This window comes from Paroedura picta, chromosome 1 (genome assembly GCF_049243985.1).
Source record: "Paroedura picta isolate Pp20150507F chromosome 1, Ppicta_v3.0, whole genome shotgun sequence".
NCBI classification, from domain to species: Eukaryota; Metazoa; Chordata; class Lepidosauria; order Squamata; family Gekkonidae; genus Paroedura; species Paroedura picta.
The window spans coordinates 203,806,216-203,828,686 of NC_135369.1; the positions used below are offsets into that span (position 1 = coordinate 203,806,216).

The window sequence follows — 22,471 nt, forward strand, 5'->3', positions numbered from 1 at the left end:
TACCACACTCAGTCATGGCTATCCATCAAAGCAGTAATTGCCCTCAAAGCTTTGGCTTCCGTCATCATAATTGTGCAAAGCACAGTTGCTGTCTTTGGATGCTGTTTTAAGCGAGTTTTAACACTGGTTTCCTTCTCTATAGCAGAACAAATAATTTGCACGAGGAAAGGACTTTCAGCTCTGTCCTTAGAGAAATCAGTTTCCTTCTTGGGAGTTAACCCAGCTGGAATATCTAGAAATAATTGTGGATGGGGTCAGGAACTACATAGACCACGGGTAGTCAAACTGCGGCCCTCCAGATGTCCATGGACTACAATTCCCAGGAGCCCCCTGCCAGCAAATGCTGGCAGGGGGCTCCTGGGAATTGTAGTCCATGGACATCTGGATGGCCGCAGTTTGACTACCCCTGGCATAGACTATCAAGCGGAATCATGGAGCTTAACTCCCCCCCCCCCCCCCGTATCTGAAATTGTCCTTTGGATACGAAAACTCTTTAGATGTGCTGAGCGGCTCTTTGCAGACTCTGAACGAGAGCTTCAACTCCCAGCCTCACAAGCCTTGACAGCCAGATGCTGCTCAGAAAGATTAAGTACGTGACATAGCGGCTAGCCATGAATTGTATTAATGCCTCTGTTGTAATGGGAGTTTTGTTTGGAAGGAGGAACTGTCACGCGCGCGTGGAAAGGAGCTGGCTGAAGACTAGAAATCCTTTTCTTTGCCTCGGGTTTTGCTGCTCGGGAAGCATTCAGTTGCTATCCAGGGCAAAGCTAGATTCTGGCTAACTTTGCTCTCTCTGGATACTGACTGGAGGGTGAGATAGTAGGCTGTGTCCACGTTACGCTGCACACTGCTTTTGACATTTGGACCCCAAAGGGCAAAGTGATACTCGAAGGAAACAGAAAACTGTTCAATAGAAAAATATTCAGTTTCGTCAGCTTGCTTTTTCTTCGTTACTGACTGGATACTAGCAAGGACCCCCCCCCCCCAACAATAAGCTTCCCTTTCCCTTTGCTTTGCTGCACAATGACCGTTTATGCACTGGAGGTTTCATGCTGGGCTGCAGGATGGAGTTTTAGTCGTGGCAGGTTGCCCCACCTCTTCCTGCACACACACAGGGGAGCATTTGGCCCAGTGTGCCTCATCTGCCTCCGATTTGTGCTCCTGCACGGGAGTTGGGGCAGTTCCCAGTGCATAAACGGTCATAGACTGTTTCTGCACTAGAGATATCGTTCAGTTTTGTATTTTTTAAGGGTTGACTTTTTCATCCATTTTCACATTCAAATTTGCTTATTCAGATGCAGTCCTGAATTGCCTCCTCACTTGCCCTGCAGCTAAGGAATCCCCAGAAAACTGGATTTCATCTTTTCAGGCAGGGTCTAACAGGGTCTAATTTGGACTTTCTCAATGCGAAAATACATGCAGTTGGGTTTCTCCGGTGCCTGCCATTTTGAGTCGTTTGGGAACGCCCCTTTCCTTGTTCCTTGTTCCCTCCCCACTTCCATCTTCCCCCTCCCTCCATTCCAAAAAAAATCTGCTTTATATTTTAAAAAAAGGTGATGGTGTTACAACAATTTCTAAGTTAAAAAAATAGCACTCTTGCAGCAGCAACTGGTTTTTTTAAAAAAATACATTCAGGAAACTTTGAGGGGAAGGCGGGAGGCCATCAAGGGTGCAGAATAGTGGGGTTAAGGGGCACAACAAAAGCAACAGTACAAGCAGGTGCCATTTTGCAAAAAAACATTTTTGAAAAGGGGAAGAGAACAAAGCATTGTTGTTGTTGTTATTGTTGATTTTTACAGTTCTTTCTTTCAGTGTTTTGTTCTGGGGTGGTCACTGCAGTTGTAGTTAGAGTTGTCCATTCTCCAAGTTTGGTAGCTGTTGTACTTGTTGTAGTTGGATTACGATCTGGCAGGGGGAAGTCAGTCAGTTAAATTTCAATGGTTGGGAGATAGGGGGTGAGGATGGGAGAAGAGTCAATATAACAGATGAGTAAATTAAAGTTCAGTGCAGAGATCAGATCTTGGATTAAATTTCCCTATCTGGGAAACTGAGGATCAAACAAGATGTGACAGTATCATTGTGGCTGCCGTGAGGACACCATCACCATTTTAAAATCAGGCCCACCATGTGGCGGTCTTGTTGTCCCCCAAGTGCTGAAATAGCTGTAGGACGGTGTGGGGTTTTTTTTTAATATTTGACAAGAGTTTAGAAAGATGAAGTTCTGGATAAAAGTCTGTTTCAATGACTCTTCTTCAGTTTGCCAGTTTCACCAATTATCCTTGCCACTTATAAGAATAACAATCAAAACTGAAGAGTGATCAAAACTGATGACTGAAGAAGAGTCATCGAAATGGACTTTTATCCGGAACTCCACCTTTCAGAACTTTTATTTTTTGGATGCCATTCTTTATCTATATTTGTAACACCCAAATATTTTGTCATAGGAACTATGAGGAGCCAATTGTCTTATGACAGTCATGTAAAATGCAGTCTGGGGAATGTTTTACAACTCTGACATATTATGAGGCATAGAATCATAGAATCATAGAATCATAGAGCTGGAAGGGACCTCCTGGGGCATCTAGTCCAACCCCCTGCACTAGGCAGGACACTCACAACCCCATCGCCCATCCACCGTCACCTGCCACCCCCTTGAACCTTCACAGAATCAGCCTCTCCGTCAGATGGCTCTCCAGCCTCTGTTTAAAAATTTCCAAAGATGGAGAACCACCTCCCGAGGAAGCCTGTTCCACTGTTAGTTCCTAATATAATGATTTTGAATTTGCCTAACACAATGTTGGATTCTGCTTTTGTATTTGATAATTTTATACTGTGCATCTTTCTTGTTGTCTTGATATTTGATCCCTTGGAGATCCTCAGACTCATACACTTTAAAATGTCAATCCGTCCCTTGTGGTAGCCATAAGAATAGGTCTAGTTTCACTCTGGGGTATAACATAGTTGCCACATAACACAAATTTTTATTTTAGGAATCTCCTGAGAGAGCTTTTAGTTGTTGTATTGTTTAAAAGCTCACTTAAAAGCTAACTTTCCACAACACCTTATTGATTGCTAATATTTACCTAAGTTGTCTATTTCTTTCTGCATCAGCTGTTCTTGTGCATCCATTTGCCCTTCAAATTATATTTTGATTTTAGGAATCTCCCAAGAGAGCTTTTAGTTGGGCATGTATTGTTTAAAAGTTAACTTTCCATAACACCTTATTGAATGTTAATATTTACCTCAATTGTCTTTTTCCTTCTGAATCAGCTTTGTTCTTGTGCATTTCAGAAGAAGCCATCTTGTTCCTGTCCATTTCCCTCTCAAATCTTTAAAAAAATCCTAATAGGAACCCTGGAGCAGTGGGGTGGGAATGGAAACTAGGACCAGAAAAATCCCGTGGGGTGGAGTATTGCCTTCCGGAAATCCATTACACATGACTTGGAAAGGGCCTCAGACTCCAAGGTGACCCTTTCTTTTTCCTCCTAGGCTGGTGTAGATGGAGAAAGCATTGGGAACTGCCCTTTCTCTCAGCGTCTCTTCATGATTCTGTGGCTTAAAGGGGTTGTGTTCAATGTGACCACAGTCGACCTGAAAAGGTAAAATAATAACTTGATGAAATTAAATTTTAAGATAAAGCTGCGGTCATAATTTTGGTTATTCAATTTCAATTTTGATATTTAGCACTTTAAATTTTCCCTCTGCAACATCTATCACAGTGATACTACCTTTCCCCCGCAATATCCATGAGTGGATATAGTTCGTTACATTTGAGAAAACCACTCTGAAAGCCCCAGTATTAAGTGTAGATGTTCTGCATTTTGCCAGATTAACTTCCTCCTCCTCCTGTGTGCCTCCAATGCGGACATAGTGAAGAAGTCTGTCGCTGATTGGTCAGGGCGTCAGTTCAAAGACTGTCTGGTTCCTGGTTGACATTCCCTAGCAAGACTTATTTTTGCCCTCACTTCTAAAGTGACTGTGCTCCAAGCCCACACTTATATGTGTCGAGATTTGCATTTTGGATTGTCTTTCTTCTATAGTTCTCTCCCCCCCCCTCGCTTGTTCAGGAAAAGAAAAGCTGCCTTGTGCTCCACCCCCACCCCCCCGCATACACACACACTTGCTATGGCTGTAGAGTCCGAAAACTAATGGCAGGAAATAAGCCACTCTCCAGCCTTGTCCTCCTTCAATGCCGGCTGGAGCTTTGCAACCAACCGCACCCCTTCCATCCCTTCCCCTCTCCCTTCTTAGCTTCCCCAATCAAGCAGGAAGGAGAGATCAGCCACACAATTAAGTGTAGAACACAGTCTGTTTCGATTTGGGAATAAAGAATGAGGAAGACCTGGGTTCAAATTTATCTGAATTCAGCAGGATCGACAATGGGGGAAAAAAGTAAGTGTAGAACCAGCTGTGGTTTGAATCCCCATTCCTCTTCCACATGAAGCCTGCTGGGTGAACTTGGTCCAGTCCCAGTTCTCTCAGAAATCTGTCAGCTCTTCCTGCCTCACAAGGTACCTGTTGTGGGGAGAGGAAGGGAAGGAAATTCGAAGCTGCTCTGAAATCCTCAAGGTAGGGAAAAGGGGGTTATAAAACCTACCCTCCTTCTAGTTCAAGCTTTCTCAACCAGGGTTTGTTTGTTTGTTTTTGATGGCCCTGGAAGGATTTCCTAATTTTTTTTAAAAAATTGTTAAACATTTATCGAGTGATATGACCCTATATGGTTGTGTCAAATGCCCTCCTCCCATGGCCAATGATGGGCCTGGAGGAGGTGAAAAGGGGAGGGGCCCCAGGCGGGTGTGTCCACAGCTCTGCTTCCCAATCACATTCTGCATGATGGCACCACTTCTGGGGTTTCTCGTAGGCTGAAAAATATTTCATGGGTTTGTAAACAGTAAAAAAGTTGAGAAAGGGCATTCTAGTTGGATCTAACCCACTATATTGTATGGCATGTTATTTGAATATCTTCTTAAGAGGCTTGATTTTCTCACAATACTCTAATGCTTTTCTGTTATTAAACCAGGCTAATTTGAAATATACTGCACAAAGTTAAAACATAAACTTGAATAATGGACATTGTAAACTTGGCAAAATCAAGTGATTACTAAGCTTAACACTACTAATGACCTTAAAACAACAGCGACAATTTTTCTTGTTTTTGCAGAAAGCCAGCAGATTTACATAATTTGGCTCCTGGAACCCACCCACCGTTTCTGACTTTTAACGGAGAAGTCAAGACAGATATCAACAAAATCGAGGAATTCTTAGAGGAGATCCTTTCACCTCCCAAGTAAGCATCAGAGGCTCCCCCATAGTCAAAAGGCTGGAAAATCTTTGCTCTAGACCAGGGGTAGTCAAACTGCGGCCCTCCTGATGTCCATGGACATCATTCGCTGGCAGGGGCTCATGGGAATTGTAGTCCATGGACATTTTTGAAAATTTTTAAACAGAGGCTAGATAGCCATCTGACGGAGAGGCTGATTCTGTGAAGGCTCAAGGGGGTGGCAGGTTACAGTGGATGAGCGATTGGGATGTGAGTGCCCTGCATAGTGCAGGGGGTTGGACTAGATGACCCATGAGATCCCTTCAAACTCTATTATTCTATTATTCTATGACATCTGGAGTGCCGCAGTTTGACTATCCCTGCTATAGGCAGCTGTAGCGCAACAGCACTTTCAATAGCACAACATACAACAAATATGAAGTATATATGCAGAAGGCAAATATACTTTGCCTTCTGCAGCAGGCCAGTGCAGCATGGGACCCATCCAGCTGTGCCCATTTCACCAGATGTTTCCAGACGTTCGGGGCAGCATAGTGTAGTGGTTCAGAGCGGCGATTTCTAATCTGGTGAGCCAGATTTGATTCCCCACTCCTCCACATGCAGCCAGCTGGGTGACCACGGGCTAGTCACAATCCTTTTAAAGCTGTTCTCACAGAACACTTCTCTCAGAGCTCTCTCAGCCCCACCTACCCCACACGGTGTCTGTCGTGGGAGAGGAAGGGGAGCCGACATGAGACTCCTTCAGGCACGGAAAAGCGGGGTGCAAAGCCCAACTTTTCTTCCTGCCTGTGTGCCTGCGCATACAATGCTTATCACACACACATCCCATTTAGCAACTTCAAGCAGCAAAATTGGCCGGTTTAGCAAGCCCCTAAATCTCAGCTGGAAACCTGCCATTGCTTCTAGAGAGATCCAGCTGTTCCTTTTGGTTCTGATGCACCGCCTACCGAAAACCACAGGGACCTTTCAATGAGCCTTGAGCGCCAGCATCAGCCTTTGATTGCATTTCCATGCGTTGCGCAGCGTTTTCCTCACACGCCTTCTTCAGTGCGCTCCTCCCTCCCACTTCCAGCCTGCTCTACCTATTGTCAAATTGAGGGGGGAAATGTGATTATACCTTGGATCCCTTTTCCTGAGGGGGAATTAAGCCCTTGGCCACTTGTCATTAGCCTGACGCCTCCACACCTTTTGTAAAGAGATGCCGTGCTCTGATGGGAGGCCACTGTTCCCATCACTTTAAGTGCCGGCACAATTAACCTGCTCATAAAGCCATCCGCCTGCGACTTCGAAAGACTTGGCTTTCCTTGGCAGTGGGGAAACTCAGTTTACCAGGTTCCCCTGCTGAGATAAGTGACGATTTTAAAAAGCACATGCGCACGCGTGTTATTAGCAAACAAGACTCATGCTGTGCCTTCCGAATAGCACTTCCAGGGAGCAGAAATGGCTTTTGTTTCCCCATGGCATGGAATTTTTTTTTAAAAAGATCACGATTGTATGGCATACCTAAGTCACATCAGTTTTAAAATTAGAATGGCTTTTATTGCTCTGCATTTCCAGACTATGCTTACAGCCTATCTGGAAGACAGGTATTCCCAGAAACCAGTAGATCTAAGGGGCTTTTCGCACGCCTTCAAAATCGCACAATGGTTGCCAATTGAAAACGCTATTGATTTGCCGTTATGCACAACGTCGTTGACAATCTGCCACACACCTGAAACCGATCCGCAAAAAGCGCTTCGTTGTAGCGCTTTCAGGGAAATCCCCAAAAGTGGATTCACCTTCCGGAAAGCGATACACTCCTGCAACCAATCTGCAACACTAGCGAAAAAGACCTGTGCGTTAACATTGTTGCGGTTTCTACAAAGTCCCTGACCCTGGCTCTCTCCTCTGATCTTCCGGCGAAGCGATCGCCATTTTTTTTTCTCTGAGTGAGCGGGGATAAATGCACCAGCGAGCCTCTATTTAGAGGCTTCCCCGGCTTCAGTCCCTCCCCTTCAGTCACTAAGCACAAACAACAGAGAAGCCCGTTTGCTGATGTATTTTCCCTTTATTTTTTACACTGTTTTCGGCCGAAAATCGGGCCCGTGAGAGGGGGGGGGGATTTTTTTTTTCACTCGGAGGGAGCGTGGCAACGATTAAACGATAGCTCAAACACACCTGCCAGCTGTATGGGTCTCTCCGTTGCAACGAATCAACACAGATTTGTTGCAATGGGTGTGTTTTTTTTTAAAAAAAACTTTCTTAAAGGGAAAGGGGCTGTTTGGGAGCATGCTAACGGCTGCCCATTGGCTGCTTGACAGCCAGGGGCGGGACGAGCTTGGCAATAGCGCTTCCTTTCTAGCGATTTTTGCCGAGACCGGAAGCTTGTGGGAAACAATGGAAACGCAACTGGATTCCACTACAAAGTCAGGTATGCATAATGACGAATTCCACTATTTTAAATGGCGATTTTTCATTCAGCAACCAATTTGCTACAAAGATCCCGGTGCGGAAAGCCCCTAAGGATATGTGTCTGTGGAGACCCAGCTGTGGAGGACCTTGTTTATGATGCACTTCATTGTTCTCTCTACCTGGGACCAAGATTAGGGATGTGCACCTCGGCTCAGCTCGGCCGCCTTGGAGATCACTGAAGCCAGAGGCTTCAGTGATCTCCAAGGCGGCCGAGCTGAGCCGAGGCGCACATCCCTAACCCAAGATGCCCATTATTGCAAGAGGTGCATTTTATGTGTAATGGCCTTACAGAGGATAAAGTATCATGCATGTTGTTGGCAGACATAGGCTCTCATATCACCTACAAAGTAGCCTTATTTTCCTTAACTGCAAGGAAAATGAGTGACAGATCTCTGAAGCATAGTTTTATTTGACTTATCCTGGTATTGTTATTCTGTATTAACGATCTCCATGTATGATTTCCATGTATGTCGCCTGTATAGTTGCTTATTGTAATTTTTGCAAGGGCCATTGGCTATATGCAATAAATTTAACTGAGCTGTGTTTTGAGTAATGGGTGTGTGTATATCTACAGCTCTCTGCCTGTTTCCCTGAACTTTAGTTTTCCGCCAGGATATTTTTTTTAGAAATTCTCTTTACTTTTTCGCAGGTATCCAAAGCTGGCGGCCAAGCACCGTGAATCCAACACTGCAGGGATCGACATCTTCTCCAAATTCTCAGCATATATCAAAAATACCAAGCAACAGGACAATGCCGGTGAGTTCCAGGGAGCAGGGCGGAAGGGCTTCTTCCACTGCAAACTCATGTTCAAGCAGTTGTCTTCAAGCCTTTCACTTGAAGCCAGCTTGGTGCAGTGGTTAGGAGTGCGGACTTCTAATCTGGCATGCCGGGTTTGATTCCCTGCTCCTGCACAGGCAGCCAGCTGCGTGACCTTGGGCTCACCACAGCACTGAGAAAGCTGTTCTGACCGAGCAGTGATATCAGGGCTCTCTCAGCCTCACCCACCCCACAGGGTGTCTGTTGTGGGGAGAGGAAAGGGAAGGCAATTGTCAGCCGCTTTGAGACTGCTTTGGGTAGAGAAAAGCGGCATATAAGAAATAACTCTTCTTCAGTAATATCAGGGCTCTCTCAGCCTCATCTCTCTCACAGGGTGCCTGTTGTGGGGAGAGGAAAGGGAAAGCAATTGTAAGCCATTTTAAGCCTTCTTCAGGTAGAGAAAAGTGGCATATAAAAACCAAGGGCCTTTTCGCACGGGGATCTTTGTTGCAAATTATTTGCGGAATGAAAAATCGCCATTTAAAATAGTGGAATTCGTCGTTATGCATACCTGCCTTTGTAGTGGAATCAGTTGCGTTTTTTAGCGTTTCCCACAGGCTTCCGGTCTCGGCAGAAATCGCTAGAAAGGAAGCGCTATTGCCAAGCTCGTCCCGCCCCTGGCCGTCAAGCAGCCAATGGGCAGCCGTTAGCATGCTCCCAAACAGCCCCTTTCCCTTTAAGAAAGGTTTTTTTAAAAAAAACCCGACCCATAGCAACGAATCTAGGTAGATTCGTTGCTACGGAGAGACCCATCCAGCTGCCTAATGTGAGCTGTCGTTTGATTGTATGATCGTTTGCACGCTGCCTCGAGTGATAAAAAAAAATTCCCCCCCCCCTTCTCACGGGCCCGATTTTCGGCTGAATTTATGTGTAAAAAATAAAGGGACTTTATTTCAGCAAACGGGCTTTTAAGTGGTTTGTGCTTAGTGACTAAAGGTGAAGGACTGAAGCCAGGGAAGCCTCTAAACAGAAAGAGGCTCGCCGGTGCGTTTATCCCCGCTCGCTCGGAGAAAAAAAAATGGCGATCGCTTCGCCGGAAGTTTGGAGGAGAGAGCCAGGGGGAGGGACTTTGAAGAACCAGCAACAATGGTAACGCACAGGTCTTTAGCGCTACTGTTGCAGATTGGTTGCAGGAGTGTATCGCTATCCGGAGGGTGAATCCACTTTTCTGGATTCCCCTGAAAGCGCCACAACGAAGCGCTTTTTGCGGGTCGGTTTCAGGATTGTTGCAGATTGTCTACGACGTCGTGGGTTATGGCAAATTAGTAGCGTTTCCAATTAGCAACCATTGTGCTACTTTGAAGCCGTGCGAAATGGCCCCAAGTTTTCTTCTTCTTCTTCTTCTTCTTCTTCTTCTTCTTCTTCTTCTTTTTCTTCTTCTTCTTCTTCTTCTTCTTCTTCTTCTTCTTCTTCTTCTTCTTCTTCTTCTTCTTCTTCTTCTTCTTCGAGTCTTCGAGTCTTCGAGTCTTCGAGTCTTCGAGACCAGCCTGATTTTCAGGATTTGACTCTCAAAAGCTCATACCCCGAAAGTCTCCTTAGTCTCTAAGTTGCTCCTGGACGTGAATCAAGCTCTTCTACTGCAGGCCAACATGGCTGCCCTCTGAGGCATTCCCTCGGTGTCTGTCGGTGTTTGATGGATACCAACCTGAGGACTAACTCCTCACTTTGAAGGGCAAGAAATGGCTGCGTGTCTGCTTCTTTTTCCGTAGTTGTCTGTATTCTCCGGGTTTCCTTCGCATTGGTCTCTGGAAGTTGACATCAGATTTGCCCTCGGCACATGACGTCTCCAAACAGCAATACTGAGGATTGGTTTTGTGTGGTGCCGTTCACATTTACTCTGGAGGTGCCGACAGCCGGTTCCACCTCCCATAGTTTTCTTTAAGACTTGCGTGGCAAGTCCCATCTCCTTCTCTTTTATTTTTCTTGGTGCGCGCACAATAACACTAGTTCAATGGAACACACTTGCAAAATGTTGGGAATGATTGGTCCACTGAATTCCCTTCCTGCTTGTTCTTGTGTCTTGCTCTCATCCCCCTCCCTTCCTCCCTCTCTTGTGGGAAAAGGGCCCAAGTGCTCCCTTTCCCCCAGGGGTAGTCAACCTGCGGCCCTCCAGATGTCCATGGACTACAATTCCCATGAGCCCCTGCCAGCAAATGCTGGCAGGGGCTCATGGGAAATGTAGTCTATTGACATCTGAAGGGCCGCAGTTTGACTACCCCTGGTTTACAACCTCCAGGCAGGGCTAGATGTCTCCCACAATGACAGCTCTTTTCCAGGCTACAAAGATCACTTCCCCTGGAGAAAATGGCTGCTTCAGAAGGCAGACTCTGTGACCTACCAAATGCTGGCAGGGGATCATGGGAATTGTAGTCCATGGACATCTGGAGGGCCGCAGTTTGACTACCCCTGCCCTATACTGTGTGACTCATTCCCGCCTTCTCTGGCGTAATGCATATTAAAAGTCACTTTGGGGGAGAATGGTCCCTGTTTGTACCCGTGTCTACATAAGCAGGGCAGTGGAACAATATATGCTGTCTTGTATGAATTTCGCCACTCTTTCTTTCTTTCTTTCTTTCTTTCTTTCTTTCTTTCTTTCTTTCTTTCTTTCTTTCTTTCTTTCTTTCTTTCTTCTTCCCCACCGGCCCATCCTGGCCCCAGGAAATTTTATTTCCATAGTTTGAGGACCTGCATGGTTGAATGATCCCCATAGGTTGGGCAAGCTACAGTGGCAAGGGGAAAGGGGGGTAAAATCAGACTGCCAAAACAGAGAGACGATCTCAACCCCATCCCCCTCTGCACATTAATTAGCTGTAATTATGGTTGTAATTCCGAGAGATCTCCAGGTCTCATCTGGGGGCTGGCAACCCAGCGCATAAGCCTGTGGCCTACACGGGCAATACCACCGTCCCCATCCCCTTTCTCTATGTGCCTCTGCGTTCTATTGGGCCGTGATGATAACTTTATGACCTTGCTGGCCATTGGCAAAGTATTGCTACAGACGCTAGGATTCAGTCCTTTTCCCTCTTTTATTTAGCTAGCTTTGCTGTCTATATCAGAGGTGGTCAAACCACGACCCTCCAGATGTCCATGGACTACAATTCCCATGAGCCCCTGCCAGCGTTCGCTGGCAGGGGCTCATGGGAATTGTAGTCCATGGGCATCTGGAGGGCCGCAGTTTGACTACCCCTGGTCTAAACAGACGTATGTGTTGAAAGATTTGGAACAGTACAGCAAAAGCAGTAAGCCCAGAAGCCAATGCGTTTGCACCCTATCAAAGTCATTCCAAATTTAAGCATCTCGAACGAGGAGGAATTGATTCCAGATCCTCAGGATGTGGCGAGCTGAGTTTAAAGAGAGAGTGCCTATTTATTATTTCAAGCTGGTTTGGTTGCAGCCGCCTCGATTCCTTCCATCGCCACCCCGCGTGGCTTCCCTAATGACAGGCTTCCCTAAAGCAGGGCTTTCACCACCTCACGGGATTCTGCCTTTCTGTGCTCAGACCTTTTCTACAATGTTCCAGTGCTGTGGTCAGTGCACAACTAGAATTTCATCTCCCTTCAGAAGTGAGAGTGAGGAGCGCTAAGGAAACGCCACCAAGCATGAGCTCAACGCCCCTTTCCTAGAAGCTCTCCTTAGAACGTTAGATCCTTGGATTTCCTACTGGGAGGGAAATCTCAGCAAGATCAACTCCACAGGCCTTCATTGACTGAAGAAGGAGGAGAAGGAGGAGAAGAAGAAGAAGGAGAAGAAGGAGAAGGAGGAGAAGGAGAAGGAGAAGGAGGAGAAGGAGGAGAAGGAGAAGGAGAAGAAGGAGAAGGAGAAGGAGAAGGAGAAGGAGAAGGAGAAGGAGAAGAAGAAGAAGAAGAAGAAGAGAGGAGTTGGTTCTTATATGCCGCTTTTCCCTACTCGAAGAAGTCTAAAAGTGGCTTACATTCACATTCCCTTTTCCCACAACATACCCCCCTGTGAGGGAGGTGAGGCCGAGAGAATCAGTTGGTTCTTATATGCTGCTTTTCTCTACCCAAAGGAGTCTCAAAGCAGTTTCCAATTGCCTTCCCTTTCCTCTCCCCACAACAGACACCCTGCGAGGTGGGTGAGGCTGAGAGAGCCCTGAGATTCCTGCTTGGTCAGAACAGCTTCATCAGTGCTGTGGGGAGCCCAAGGTCACCCAGCTAGCTGCATGTGGGGGAGTGCAGAATCGAACCTGGCATGCCAGATTAGAAGTCCGCACTCCTAACCACTACACCAAACTCCTAACCACTACACCTTATTTATTTATTTATTTATTTAATACAGCACTACAGCCAGATAACACAGCAAAAAACACTACACCTAACAGATGCCTGTTTTCTCTGTAGAACCTGGGAATTGTATTTCCCTGATGGTGCCGTCAAGTAGGATTCTAAGCACTCAGAATGAAACAAGATTTTTAGGGTCAGCTACGAGTGTCCAAGGGGTATAAAACTGTTCTAATTTTGATGGCCAGGCTGAGCTGGATCTCGCCAAATCTAGGGAGCTAAGCAGGGTTGGCCTTGGGTAGTGCTTGGATGAGAGAGCTCCAAGGAAGTCCAGGTGGGCAACCGTAAACCACCTCTGAATGCCTCTTGCCTTGAAAAATTATTAAAATTAATGAACTGGGAGGGGTGGGTCCCAGTGAAGAAACCAATATAGAGAAATATAGATGCACTGGGGAACCAATATGGCAATAAAATACCCCAAGTGGACTTATATGGAGTCTTCTATCTTCAGTAATTCTGTATTCTTTATAGAATCACAGAATCATAGAAGGGGCCATACAGGCCATCAATTCCAATCCCCTGTTCAACGCAGGATCAGCCCTAATCATCCTAAAGCATCCAAGAAAAGTGTGTATCCAACCTTTGCTTGAAGACTGCCAGTGAGGGGGAGCTCACCACCTCCTTAGGCAGCCTATTCCACTGCTGAACTACTCTGACTGTGAACATTTTTTTCCTGATATCTAGCCTATATCGTCGTATTTGTAGTTTAAACCCATTACTGCGTGTCCTCTCCTCTGCAGCCAGCAGAAACAGCATCCTGCCCTCCTCCAAGTGACAACCTTTCAAATACTTAAAGAGGGCTATCATGTCCCCTCTCAACCTCCTTTTCTCCAGGCTGAACATTCTCAAGTCCCTCAACCTATCTTCATAGGGCTTGGTCCCTTGGCCCCAGATCATCTTCGTCGTTCTCCTCTGTACCCTTTCAATTTTATCTACGTCCTTCTTGAAGTGAGGCCTCCAGAACTGCACACAGTACTCCAGGTGTGGTCTGACCAGTACCGTATGCAATGGGACTATGACATCTTGTGATTTTGATGCGATGCCCCTGTTGATACAGCCCAAAATGGCATTCGCCTTTTTTACCGCTGCATCACACTGCTTGCTCATGTTTAGTTTACAGTCCACAAGTACCCCAAGGTCTCGTTCACACACAGTGCTACCTAGAAGCGTATCCCCCATCCAGTAGGCATGCTTTTCATTTTTCTGACCCAGATGCAGAACTTTACACTTATCTTTATTAAATTGCATCTTGTTCTCATTTGCCCATTTTTCCATTGTGTTCAGATCTCGTTGAACTCTGTCTCTATCTTCCGGAGTATAATTTCACACAAGTCCTGACGCGTTTTGCCTTATAACTTCTTCAGGGGACAATGGTTTTTATTTTTAAGGAACAACTACAACTTTATAAAGAAATCTCTTGACAGAGTATAAGGTCATACTAACAACAGCTAAATATAAAAAACATTGTCCCTTGAAAACCCTATGGCAGGCATGGCCAAACAGTGGCTCTCCAGATGTCAATGGACTACAATTCCCATGAGCCCCTGCCAGCGAATGCTGGCAGGGGCTCATGGGAAATGTAGTCCATTGACATCTGAAGGGCCGCAGTTTGACTACCCCTGGTTTACAACCTCCAGGCAGGGCTAGATGTCTCCCACAATGACAGCTCTTTTCCAGGCTACAAAGATCACTTCCCCTGGAGAAAATGGCTGCTTCAGAAGGCAGACTCTGTGACCTACCATAGATTCAGGGCTCATTCTCTACCTGTGTGGCAATGCTCTTTGCAAGTACCTTTTCCTGTTTTGCACAGGACGATCCAACTGCAAAAGCACACTGGAACTGCATTATCCAATGTGGGCGGAACGGGGCTAGGTGAAACGTTTCCCCAGATTCACCTTTCCACTGGCACTGCCCCCTGCCCCCAAATCTCTGGGAATTATCCAGGCAGGGGTTGGCAACCCTACCAATCACTGACTTGCAGTGTGAATGATGGATCAAAGAGAATAGCTGTTGCTGACCGTCTAATTTTTAGCTTCAACCAAACAGGCTTTTGAAATATTAGCCTCCAGTGAATTCCACAGCAAAACCAGTTGCTGGCCTGGGCGTTTGAATCATTTGATTGGCAAAAGATCTCTCTGAGCACTCGATCCACGATCCAGGGAGGTGGCGAAGCAAAGGATCCCACAGATAGATCTTAGATGAAGGGTCTAGCCCAGGGGTAGTCAAACTGCGGCCCTCCAGATGTCCATGGACTACAATTCCCAGGAGCCCCTGCCAGCATTCGCTGGCAGGGCTCCTGGGAATTGTAGTCCATGGACATCTGGAGGGCCGCAGTTTGACTACCCCTGGTCTAGCCAAGGGAGATAGAACATCTAGTTAAGGGCTCTTGGGAGAGTTATGGCTAGACTGATTGGCTGAAATGCGCTGAATTCATTACTGCGTGTTCACCACTGAAGGCAGGGTGGGGGAGTGGGGTGGGCGGCATGTCTGTTTGCAGCTGACTAATCCTTCCTAGAGTTGTACTTACTTTGGCCTGGAGAATGAGCCCTTTGATTCCCAAGCTTTTTTTCTTCTTTTTTTTAATTGAAAAAAAATGTGTTATTGAGATGAATATTTAAGAGTGCGCTTCATGCCCCGTGTGGGTGGCCCCATTCATTAATGTGTTTCACTGTGTTACTCTCCAGCGGTAGCTGAGCTCGGGAGACCACCTGGAGACACAGCTACGTCTGGCAGGATTTCCAGCTGCCTTGACCAGAGAAATCCACCAATAAGACTTGCAGTTAGATGAAGACCCCCCCTCCTCCCCAAATTTTAAAAAAAACAACACTAAATCATTAATTTACATCTGATGAAGTCTGCCCCCCCTCCCCCTGTGGCCACAACATGTCCTGCGGTTAGGCCAGTGAGGTGAGAAATGTCTGCTGGTTGGATATGCAAGACTCCAGAAAAGGACATGATTCCTAGCACATGTACATAAATTCTGTTCTTTTTATTCCGTTAGCCAGGCATGCGAGAGGAGGCTGTGTTATATGCATGGGGTAGTGGTTAAGAGTGGCAGCTTCTAATCTGGTGTTCCAGATTCTAATCTCGCTCCTCCACGTGCAGTGAAAATTGGGGTATGTAAACCAGCCCTTCTTCTTCTTCTTGTTCTTCGTCTTGTTCTTGTTCTTCTCTCCTTCTCCTTCTCCTTCTTTTCTTCTTCTTCTTTTCTCCTTCTCCTTCTCCTTCTCCTTCTCCTTCTCCTTCTCCTTCTTCTTTTCTCCTTCTTTTCTTCTTCTTCTTCTTCTTCTTCTTCTTCTTCTTCTTCTTCTTCTTCTTCTTCTTCTTCTTCTTCGTCTTGTTCTTGTTCTTCTCTCCTTCTCTTTCTCCTTCTTTTCTCCTTCTTCTTTTCTCTTTCTCCTTCTTCTTTTCTCCTTCTCCTTCTCCTTCTCCTTCTCCTTCTCCTTCTCCTTCTCCTTCTCCTTCTCCTTCTCCTTCTCCTTCTCCTTCTCCTTCTCCTTCTCCTTCTTCTTCACTGTTTCCTGAATGAAACGCTACCTCTCGACAATTTGAGGCAAACAGGAAGCCGTGACTAAAGCAACAGCCAGAGAGGGAGGGAGAATTCTTCCTGGTACAGTTTCTCCTGTCGCAGAAGCACACGGGGGGGGGGGGAGCTGCACCCCAAGGAATAGACTTTTAAGAACCCTGCATCCCTAGAAACAAAGACTACCGAACCCGGCGGTTTGATTTCTGATGAAAAGAAACTTAAATATATATATATATGAAAAGGGGATTTATTTTCTTCTTTGAAATTTGGTCTTCTGAGTACAAATAGTCTCCCACAAGTGTTCTTTTGTGACGTCGTTACATTTTGGCCTTCAGATATACAGAGTGATTTGGCTGCAGCTAGACAAGAGCATCAGACATGGTGATTCAGAGGCTGCCCGGCCACCACAAGGCATGGCAGGACTGTGCTATTCCCAGCACGAGAGGAAGGGGAGGATCAGGGCCAGCTGTGGTGGGACAATCCTAGAGAAAGAGTGAGATGCAACCCGGGGGTTAAATCTTGTCCTACTTCCGGCTTTGTGCTATAGCACAAAACTCCCTCTGGGGGGAGCTGTTTCTGCAGAAGAACCCTTCGGAGAATCACAACACAACCATCTTCTTTAGATTTATAAGATGAGTGAGGGAACAGAAGCCAACACTACGGTTGGAATAAAAGAAGAAACCTAGAGGAATGCTACATTGGAGCTGTCCCATCAACCTTTTAGCCAAAGTCAAGGAAACCAGCCAGAGCCCCAGAGGTCCCTCCTACCACCAGCTACGGCCAGGGGTAGTCAAACTGCGGCCCTCCAGATGTCCATGGGCTACAATTCCCATGAGCCCCTGCCAGCGTTTGCTGGCAGGGGCTCAAGGGAATTGTAGTCCATGGACATCTGGAGGGCCGCAGTTTGACTACCCCTGAACTACGCACTGCAGATGAAAGACCTGAACTGCAGTGCGGTAAGCAGTTAAACAGCTGTAAAGCCAGAATGTTCTAAAAGTAAAGGTTAAATGCTAAATGCTAAAAGTGTTACAAGTTCTACCGTTAGAAATGTTATATGTCCACATATTGTTCCATGAATTTTCATTGTCAATCACCCTGGGCTGCAAGAGAGGGTGGTACATAAATGTAATAAAATAAAAATAAGAAAGGAAGAAACAAGGACACTTTGAGTTGAGACCTGGAAACCAGAGTTGAGACCTGGTTTCAGTCCACTCCTGTCAACACCCTGGCTGCGGAATTCTGTATCAACTGCAGCTACAAAGAGAGTCTTCAAGGGCTGCCCCACAGTAGAGTGTACTGAAAGTCATTCAATCCAGAGGTTACCCAGGGATGCACCTGCGTGTTTCAGACAGCTGCTAAAAGACACAGATGCAAAGCCAGGAAGTGGGCAGGCAGTCTTTATTTCCACACACGCGATTCTAAAAGCAAAATTCGGCCGTTTCCACATTCCTTGTTCCTCGCAGTAGTCCTGATGCGATTCTGAAGTCACTTCCCATTTGCGCAAAATCTAGAGAAGAGTTAGATGTGTGAGAGTTGGATCAAAGAGTTAGCTCTGGTATTTCCCATAAATGGATATGCCATAAGACAAATCCGGTCGTAGGACAGAGATTGCGGATCCCTCTTTCTTCAATGGCACATCGTGGGGCATGTGAGCATTTAGAAGAAGAGTTGGTTTTCATACCCCACTTTTCACATCCCGAAGGAGTCTCAAAGCGGCTTCCAATCGCTTTCCCTTCCTCTCCCCACAACAGGCACCCTGTGAGGTAGGTGAGGCTGAGTGTTCTGACAGGAGTTCTCTGTGAGAACAGCACTAACAGGACTGCGATTAGCCCAAGGTCACCCCGCTGGCTGCACGTGGAGGAAGAGCGGGGAGCCCCCTGCTCTTAACCACTATCCCAAGCCATTTTGTGCTGTCCGAAAGCAGAATGCGCTGACTGTTCCCCCTCAGCATACCGTAATTTTAAAGATAAAAGATTCAGGTGGGTAACTGTGAGATTGAAGCAATGCAAGAAAGTTTGTGTCCGGCATCCCCTTTAAGAACGACAAAGTTTAATTCTGGTATAAGCTTTTGTGTGCATACCCAGAATGCAACTCTGTCGGCCTTATAGGAGACACCGGATGCAAACTTTGTTTAAAAAAAGAAAGAAGCCGTTGAGACTCTGCCTGCGTCTTTTAATCTGTGTTCCGTCTCTCTGCATCCCAAGGAGTTTCCGAGCTGTTTGTGGCTTAAAAGCTGCAACCACAAAAACCAGCAGAGTCCTTATCGGGGAGGAAGTGGAGTCACGATGCCGGGCGAGGTGCCTTTGAGGAGATTTGGTGGTTAGGAAGGATTCGACCCACTGCTTCCCGTGGCAGGTGGAAATTTATTCTAGCAAGCTGCCGGGGTGGGGGGTGGAGACTTTGACAGGGTTTCCCCTCCTATCTTTTCAATCTGTCGTTTTGTCCGAGAATGTATGTATATCATGCAGAGATGGCCAAACTCTGGCTCTCCCGATGTCCGTGGACTACAATTCCCACGAGCCCCTAGCAGGGGCTCGTGGGAATTGTAGTCCACGGACATCGGGAGAGCCCCAGTTCGGCCACCCCTGCGAGATGCAAATATTTTAAAGGGAAGGCGGAGAAGGCGGAAAGAAACGACATAATCGCAAGCACAAAAGAGTGGTTTGTGGTGGTTGTTTCTGTCCCTTTGTTTTCCCTGTGTCCTCACGTTGCCCACAAATTGAGGCGAGCCCCTTCATGAGTCAAGAGGCAGACAGCGGTGGGTTGCCCTTGCCCGCCTCTGTGCAGGAGCCCTGGATTTCCTTGGCGTCCATCCTTCCAGAAAGCAACCAGGGCTGGCTCTGCTTAGCTTCCAAGATCTGGCGGGACCATCCAGCTTAGGGCCTGTTTTGGGTAACTCCCTAGGAATGTGGCCTTCGATAGGGTTTGGATACGGATTCCGGGGTAGGCCAGGCTAGGAACGAACAAACTGCTTGCAAAGGCAGGTTTTGAACAGGTTCACCCCACATTTGGGCAGGCACGATGCAAGGGAAGGGTTGCCAACTCCAGGCTGGGAAACACCTGACGATTTGGAGGCAGAGCTTAGCAAGGGGTCGGGGAGGGAATGCATCAAGCCCACCCTCCCAAGGCATGGAGCTGCCTGATACTGAATCAGGCACCTGGTCTCTCAAAGACCTTTTCTGCACCAGGAATTTGGCTTGACCCAGTGCTCATCCAGGCACTGATTTCTGTTTTGGGATGATGTCGGCGCCAGCCCAGGGCATTCCCGGGCCTGGTATAATTCTGGCCCTCACTCAGCCCATTGCAAGAGGACGCAGATTCGTGCCAGCGCCAATGTCGTCCGGAAGTGGCAATTAACCCTGTAACTGGATGAGCACTGGGCCAGGACGAAATCCTTGTGTGGCAAAGGTCAAAGTCAGTCTTGTCCACCCAGGCAGCAGCTCTCCGTGGTTGATCTGGAGCCGCACCCAGCCGCTCAGAAGTAAAAAAGAAACAAACAACCCAACAAAAAAAAAAGAGCTGTTTTTGTACCCTACTTTTCACTGCCTGGAGGTGTCTGAAAGCGGCTTCAATCACACTCCCTTCCTCTCCCACAACAGACACCCTGTAAGGTAGGTGGGGCTGAGAGAGCTCTGAGAGAACTGCTCTGAGAACAGCTTCTAATAGGACTGTGACGAGCCCAAATTCGCCCAGCGTGCTGCGTGTGGAGGAGGAGTGGGGAATCAAACCTGGTTCTCCAGATTAGAGGCCGCTGCTGTTAACCACAATGCCACGCTGGATACAATATCTTGAGTGCTGGGCAGTTGCGGCATTTCTAAAACAGAAGGGCATCCTGCAGATTTGTGTACTAAGCAGTGATCATCTGGTCTGGAAAGGCCTTTCAGGGGGCATTTGTAAACCTTACAAGGGGAATGAATTCTCTAAAATCCAAGAACACTTGGTTGAATAACATGTATAACAGATCCCCCGTCATGGAGAGATTGTCCTTAAATGCTCTCTTGCTCTTTCACTCCGTGTTTTTTGCAATGCTTAAATGAAATGAGGACATTTGTAAGCCAGACAGAATGGGGGAAAGAGCCACATGATCCACAAAGCGACAAGGAATTCTAGTCTGGAAATTTGCAGATTTTGATTCTTAGTATTCAGGTGCAGATTAGAAGCAGGCCCTAGAGCAGGGGTGGCCAAACTGTAGCTCTCCAGATGTCCATGGACTACAATTCCCTTAAGCCCCTGCCAGAGAGTGGGTCAAGCTATACACAGCAACATAGACCTAGTCATTATTCCAATACACCTAATGAATGACCTTATACAGGATAATCCAGGGGTAGGCAAACTGTGGCCCTCCAGATGTCCATGGACTACAATTCCCATGAGCCTCATGGGAATTGTAGTCCATGGACATCTGGAGAGCCCCAGTTTGGCCACCCGTTGTAGAATAACTATCACTACTGGAGATTCTCTGGCAGGGGCTCATGGGAATTGTAGTTCATGAACATCTGGAGGACCACAGGTTGACTACCACTGCCCTAGAGACACCAGTGGTACTTAAAGCAGGACATACTGGTGTACTCGGAGATGCTGAACTTACTAGTGCTTTACTCTGTATCTTAAGCATAAAGCTTTCTAGATGTATGCGTTTGCCATTGTGAAGGCCTGTCAGGGGGCGGGGGGAGATCTCTCAAATCTCTCCCCATCGGAAATCTTGTGTGTGTGTGTTAATCCATGACTTGCAGAAGAAAGCGGCCAACAGAGCCCATCTGGTGATTTCCCAGTATTCCCAGTGCCCCAGCCACGTAACCCCCGTCTCTAAGTTTTGGAAGACCTCTTAACAGAAACTGTCATGTAATTATAAAGGATCAACATGATTCATGATGTCCAAAAGAGAACCCGCCATTCGCCCCCATCAGGGAGCATTCTGTTGTCATTCTGGTGTTCAAGCACAAGGGGGTGCCGTCGTCTAAGCCAAGCACCGTGAGGGACGGTTCCGCCAACGCCAGCACCCATCCGGCTCAAACGCCGCCAGTCAAAACGAGAAGCTGCTGTTTGTTGCCGGCTGCCTCTGGTTGTTTTTTGACCGTATCAATTCCACTGCTCAGGCTGCCCAAATTCACAGCGGTGTCCTTTGGAATGCAGTCACAATCATCTTTTTTGCTTTGGAAATGCTGCTGGTTTGCAAGCCGGGTGGCATTACTGGTAGAAGTGTCTGCATTGCTCTTTGTAGGACCGGCTTACTCGCTATATCAGAGTCAGGATAAACACAGAGCTGGAAGAGACCCCAAAGGGCCATCCAGCCCGGCCCCCCACCTTATCAGGGACTTAAAAATCACACACTCCTGACAAATGCTCATCCAACCCTCCTGTTAAAAATTTCCATTGGCGACTCCACCCCCCTCTGAGGCTGCATATTCCATCTACGAGCAACCCGCACTGTCAGAAAATGTTTTCTGATATTTAAGTAGAACTTCCTTTCCCGTCATTTGAACCCATGGCTCCTAGTCCTTGTCTCTAAAGCTGCAGTAAACAAGTTGGCCCCTTTTTCAACACGTTTACCTTTTACATCGACCTTTCTAACCAGGCTTTTATGAAACCTTGGGATTTCTTGATGGCCCTGGAAGGGCTTCTCCGGTGAGTGGGAGTTATGGTGGGTGGGAGTTATTGCCAGCGTTCGCTGGCAGGGGCTCATGGGAATTGTAGTCCATGGACGTCTGGACGGCCGCAGTTTGACTACCCCTGTTTTAATATATTTTTAAATCTGTTACACATTTAATGGATGATATGACCATATATGGTTGTGCTGACCCCCCACCCCTCCCAAAATGGCCAATGATGGGCCTGGAGGGGGGGTGACATGTACCCATCTATTTGTCCCACCCTTATTCTGCATGATTGAATCACTTCAGGGGCTTCTTACCTGAAAGGCTGTTTTACGTGATTAGACACAGTTATCATTCTTTAGATACGGTATATTTATACAGGAAACTAAGCATCGTTACTTTAAAAAAGACTAAAAACTTTCCTTATCTTTTGAGAGTGCACCAGCGATTCACTCAAGACTCTTGTTCTCCCTTTGCACCTTTCCATTTCTGGCCTGAAGAGCCT

General features: G+C 46.9%; 1 protein-coding gene across 4 annotated transcripts in view; it reads left to right on the top strand.

The window, feature by feature from the left end:
- CLIC5 (chloride intracellular channel 5) overlaps nucleotides 1–22,471 on the top strand; it is a 114,035-nt gene that overhangs the window by 65,731 nt on the left and 25,833 nt on the right. For all 4 annotated transcript variants that reach the window (XM_077317312.1, XM_077317322.1, XM_077317340.1 and 1 more), the window contains 3 exons: nucleotides 3,490–3,599; nucleotides 5,162–5,287; nucleotides 8,382–8,488. In XM_077317312.1, the coding sequence (XP_077173427.1) occupies nucleotides 3,490–3,599; nucleotides 5,162–5,287; nucleotides 8,382–8,488 (343 nt within the window). The remainder of the gene's footprint in view (nucleotides 1–3,489; nucleotides 3,600–5,161; nucleotides 5,288–8,381; nucleotides 8,489–22,471) is intronic.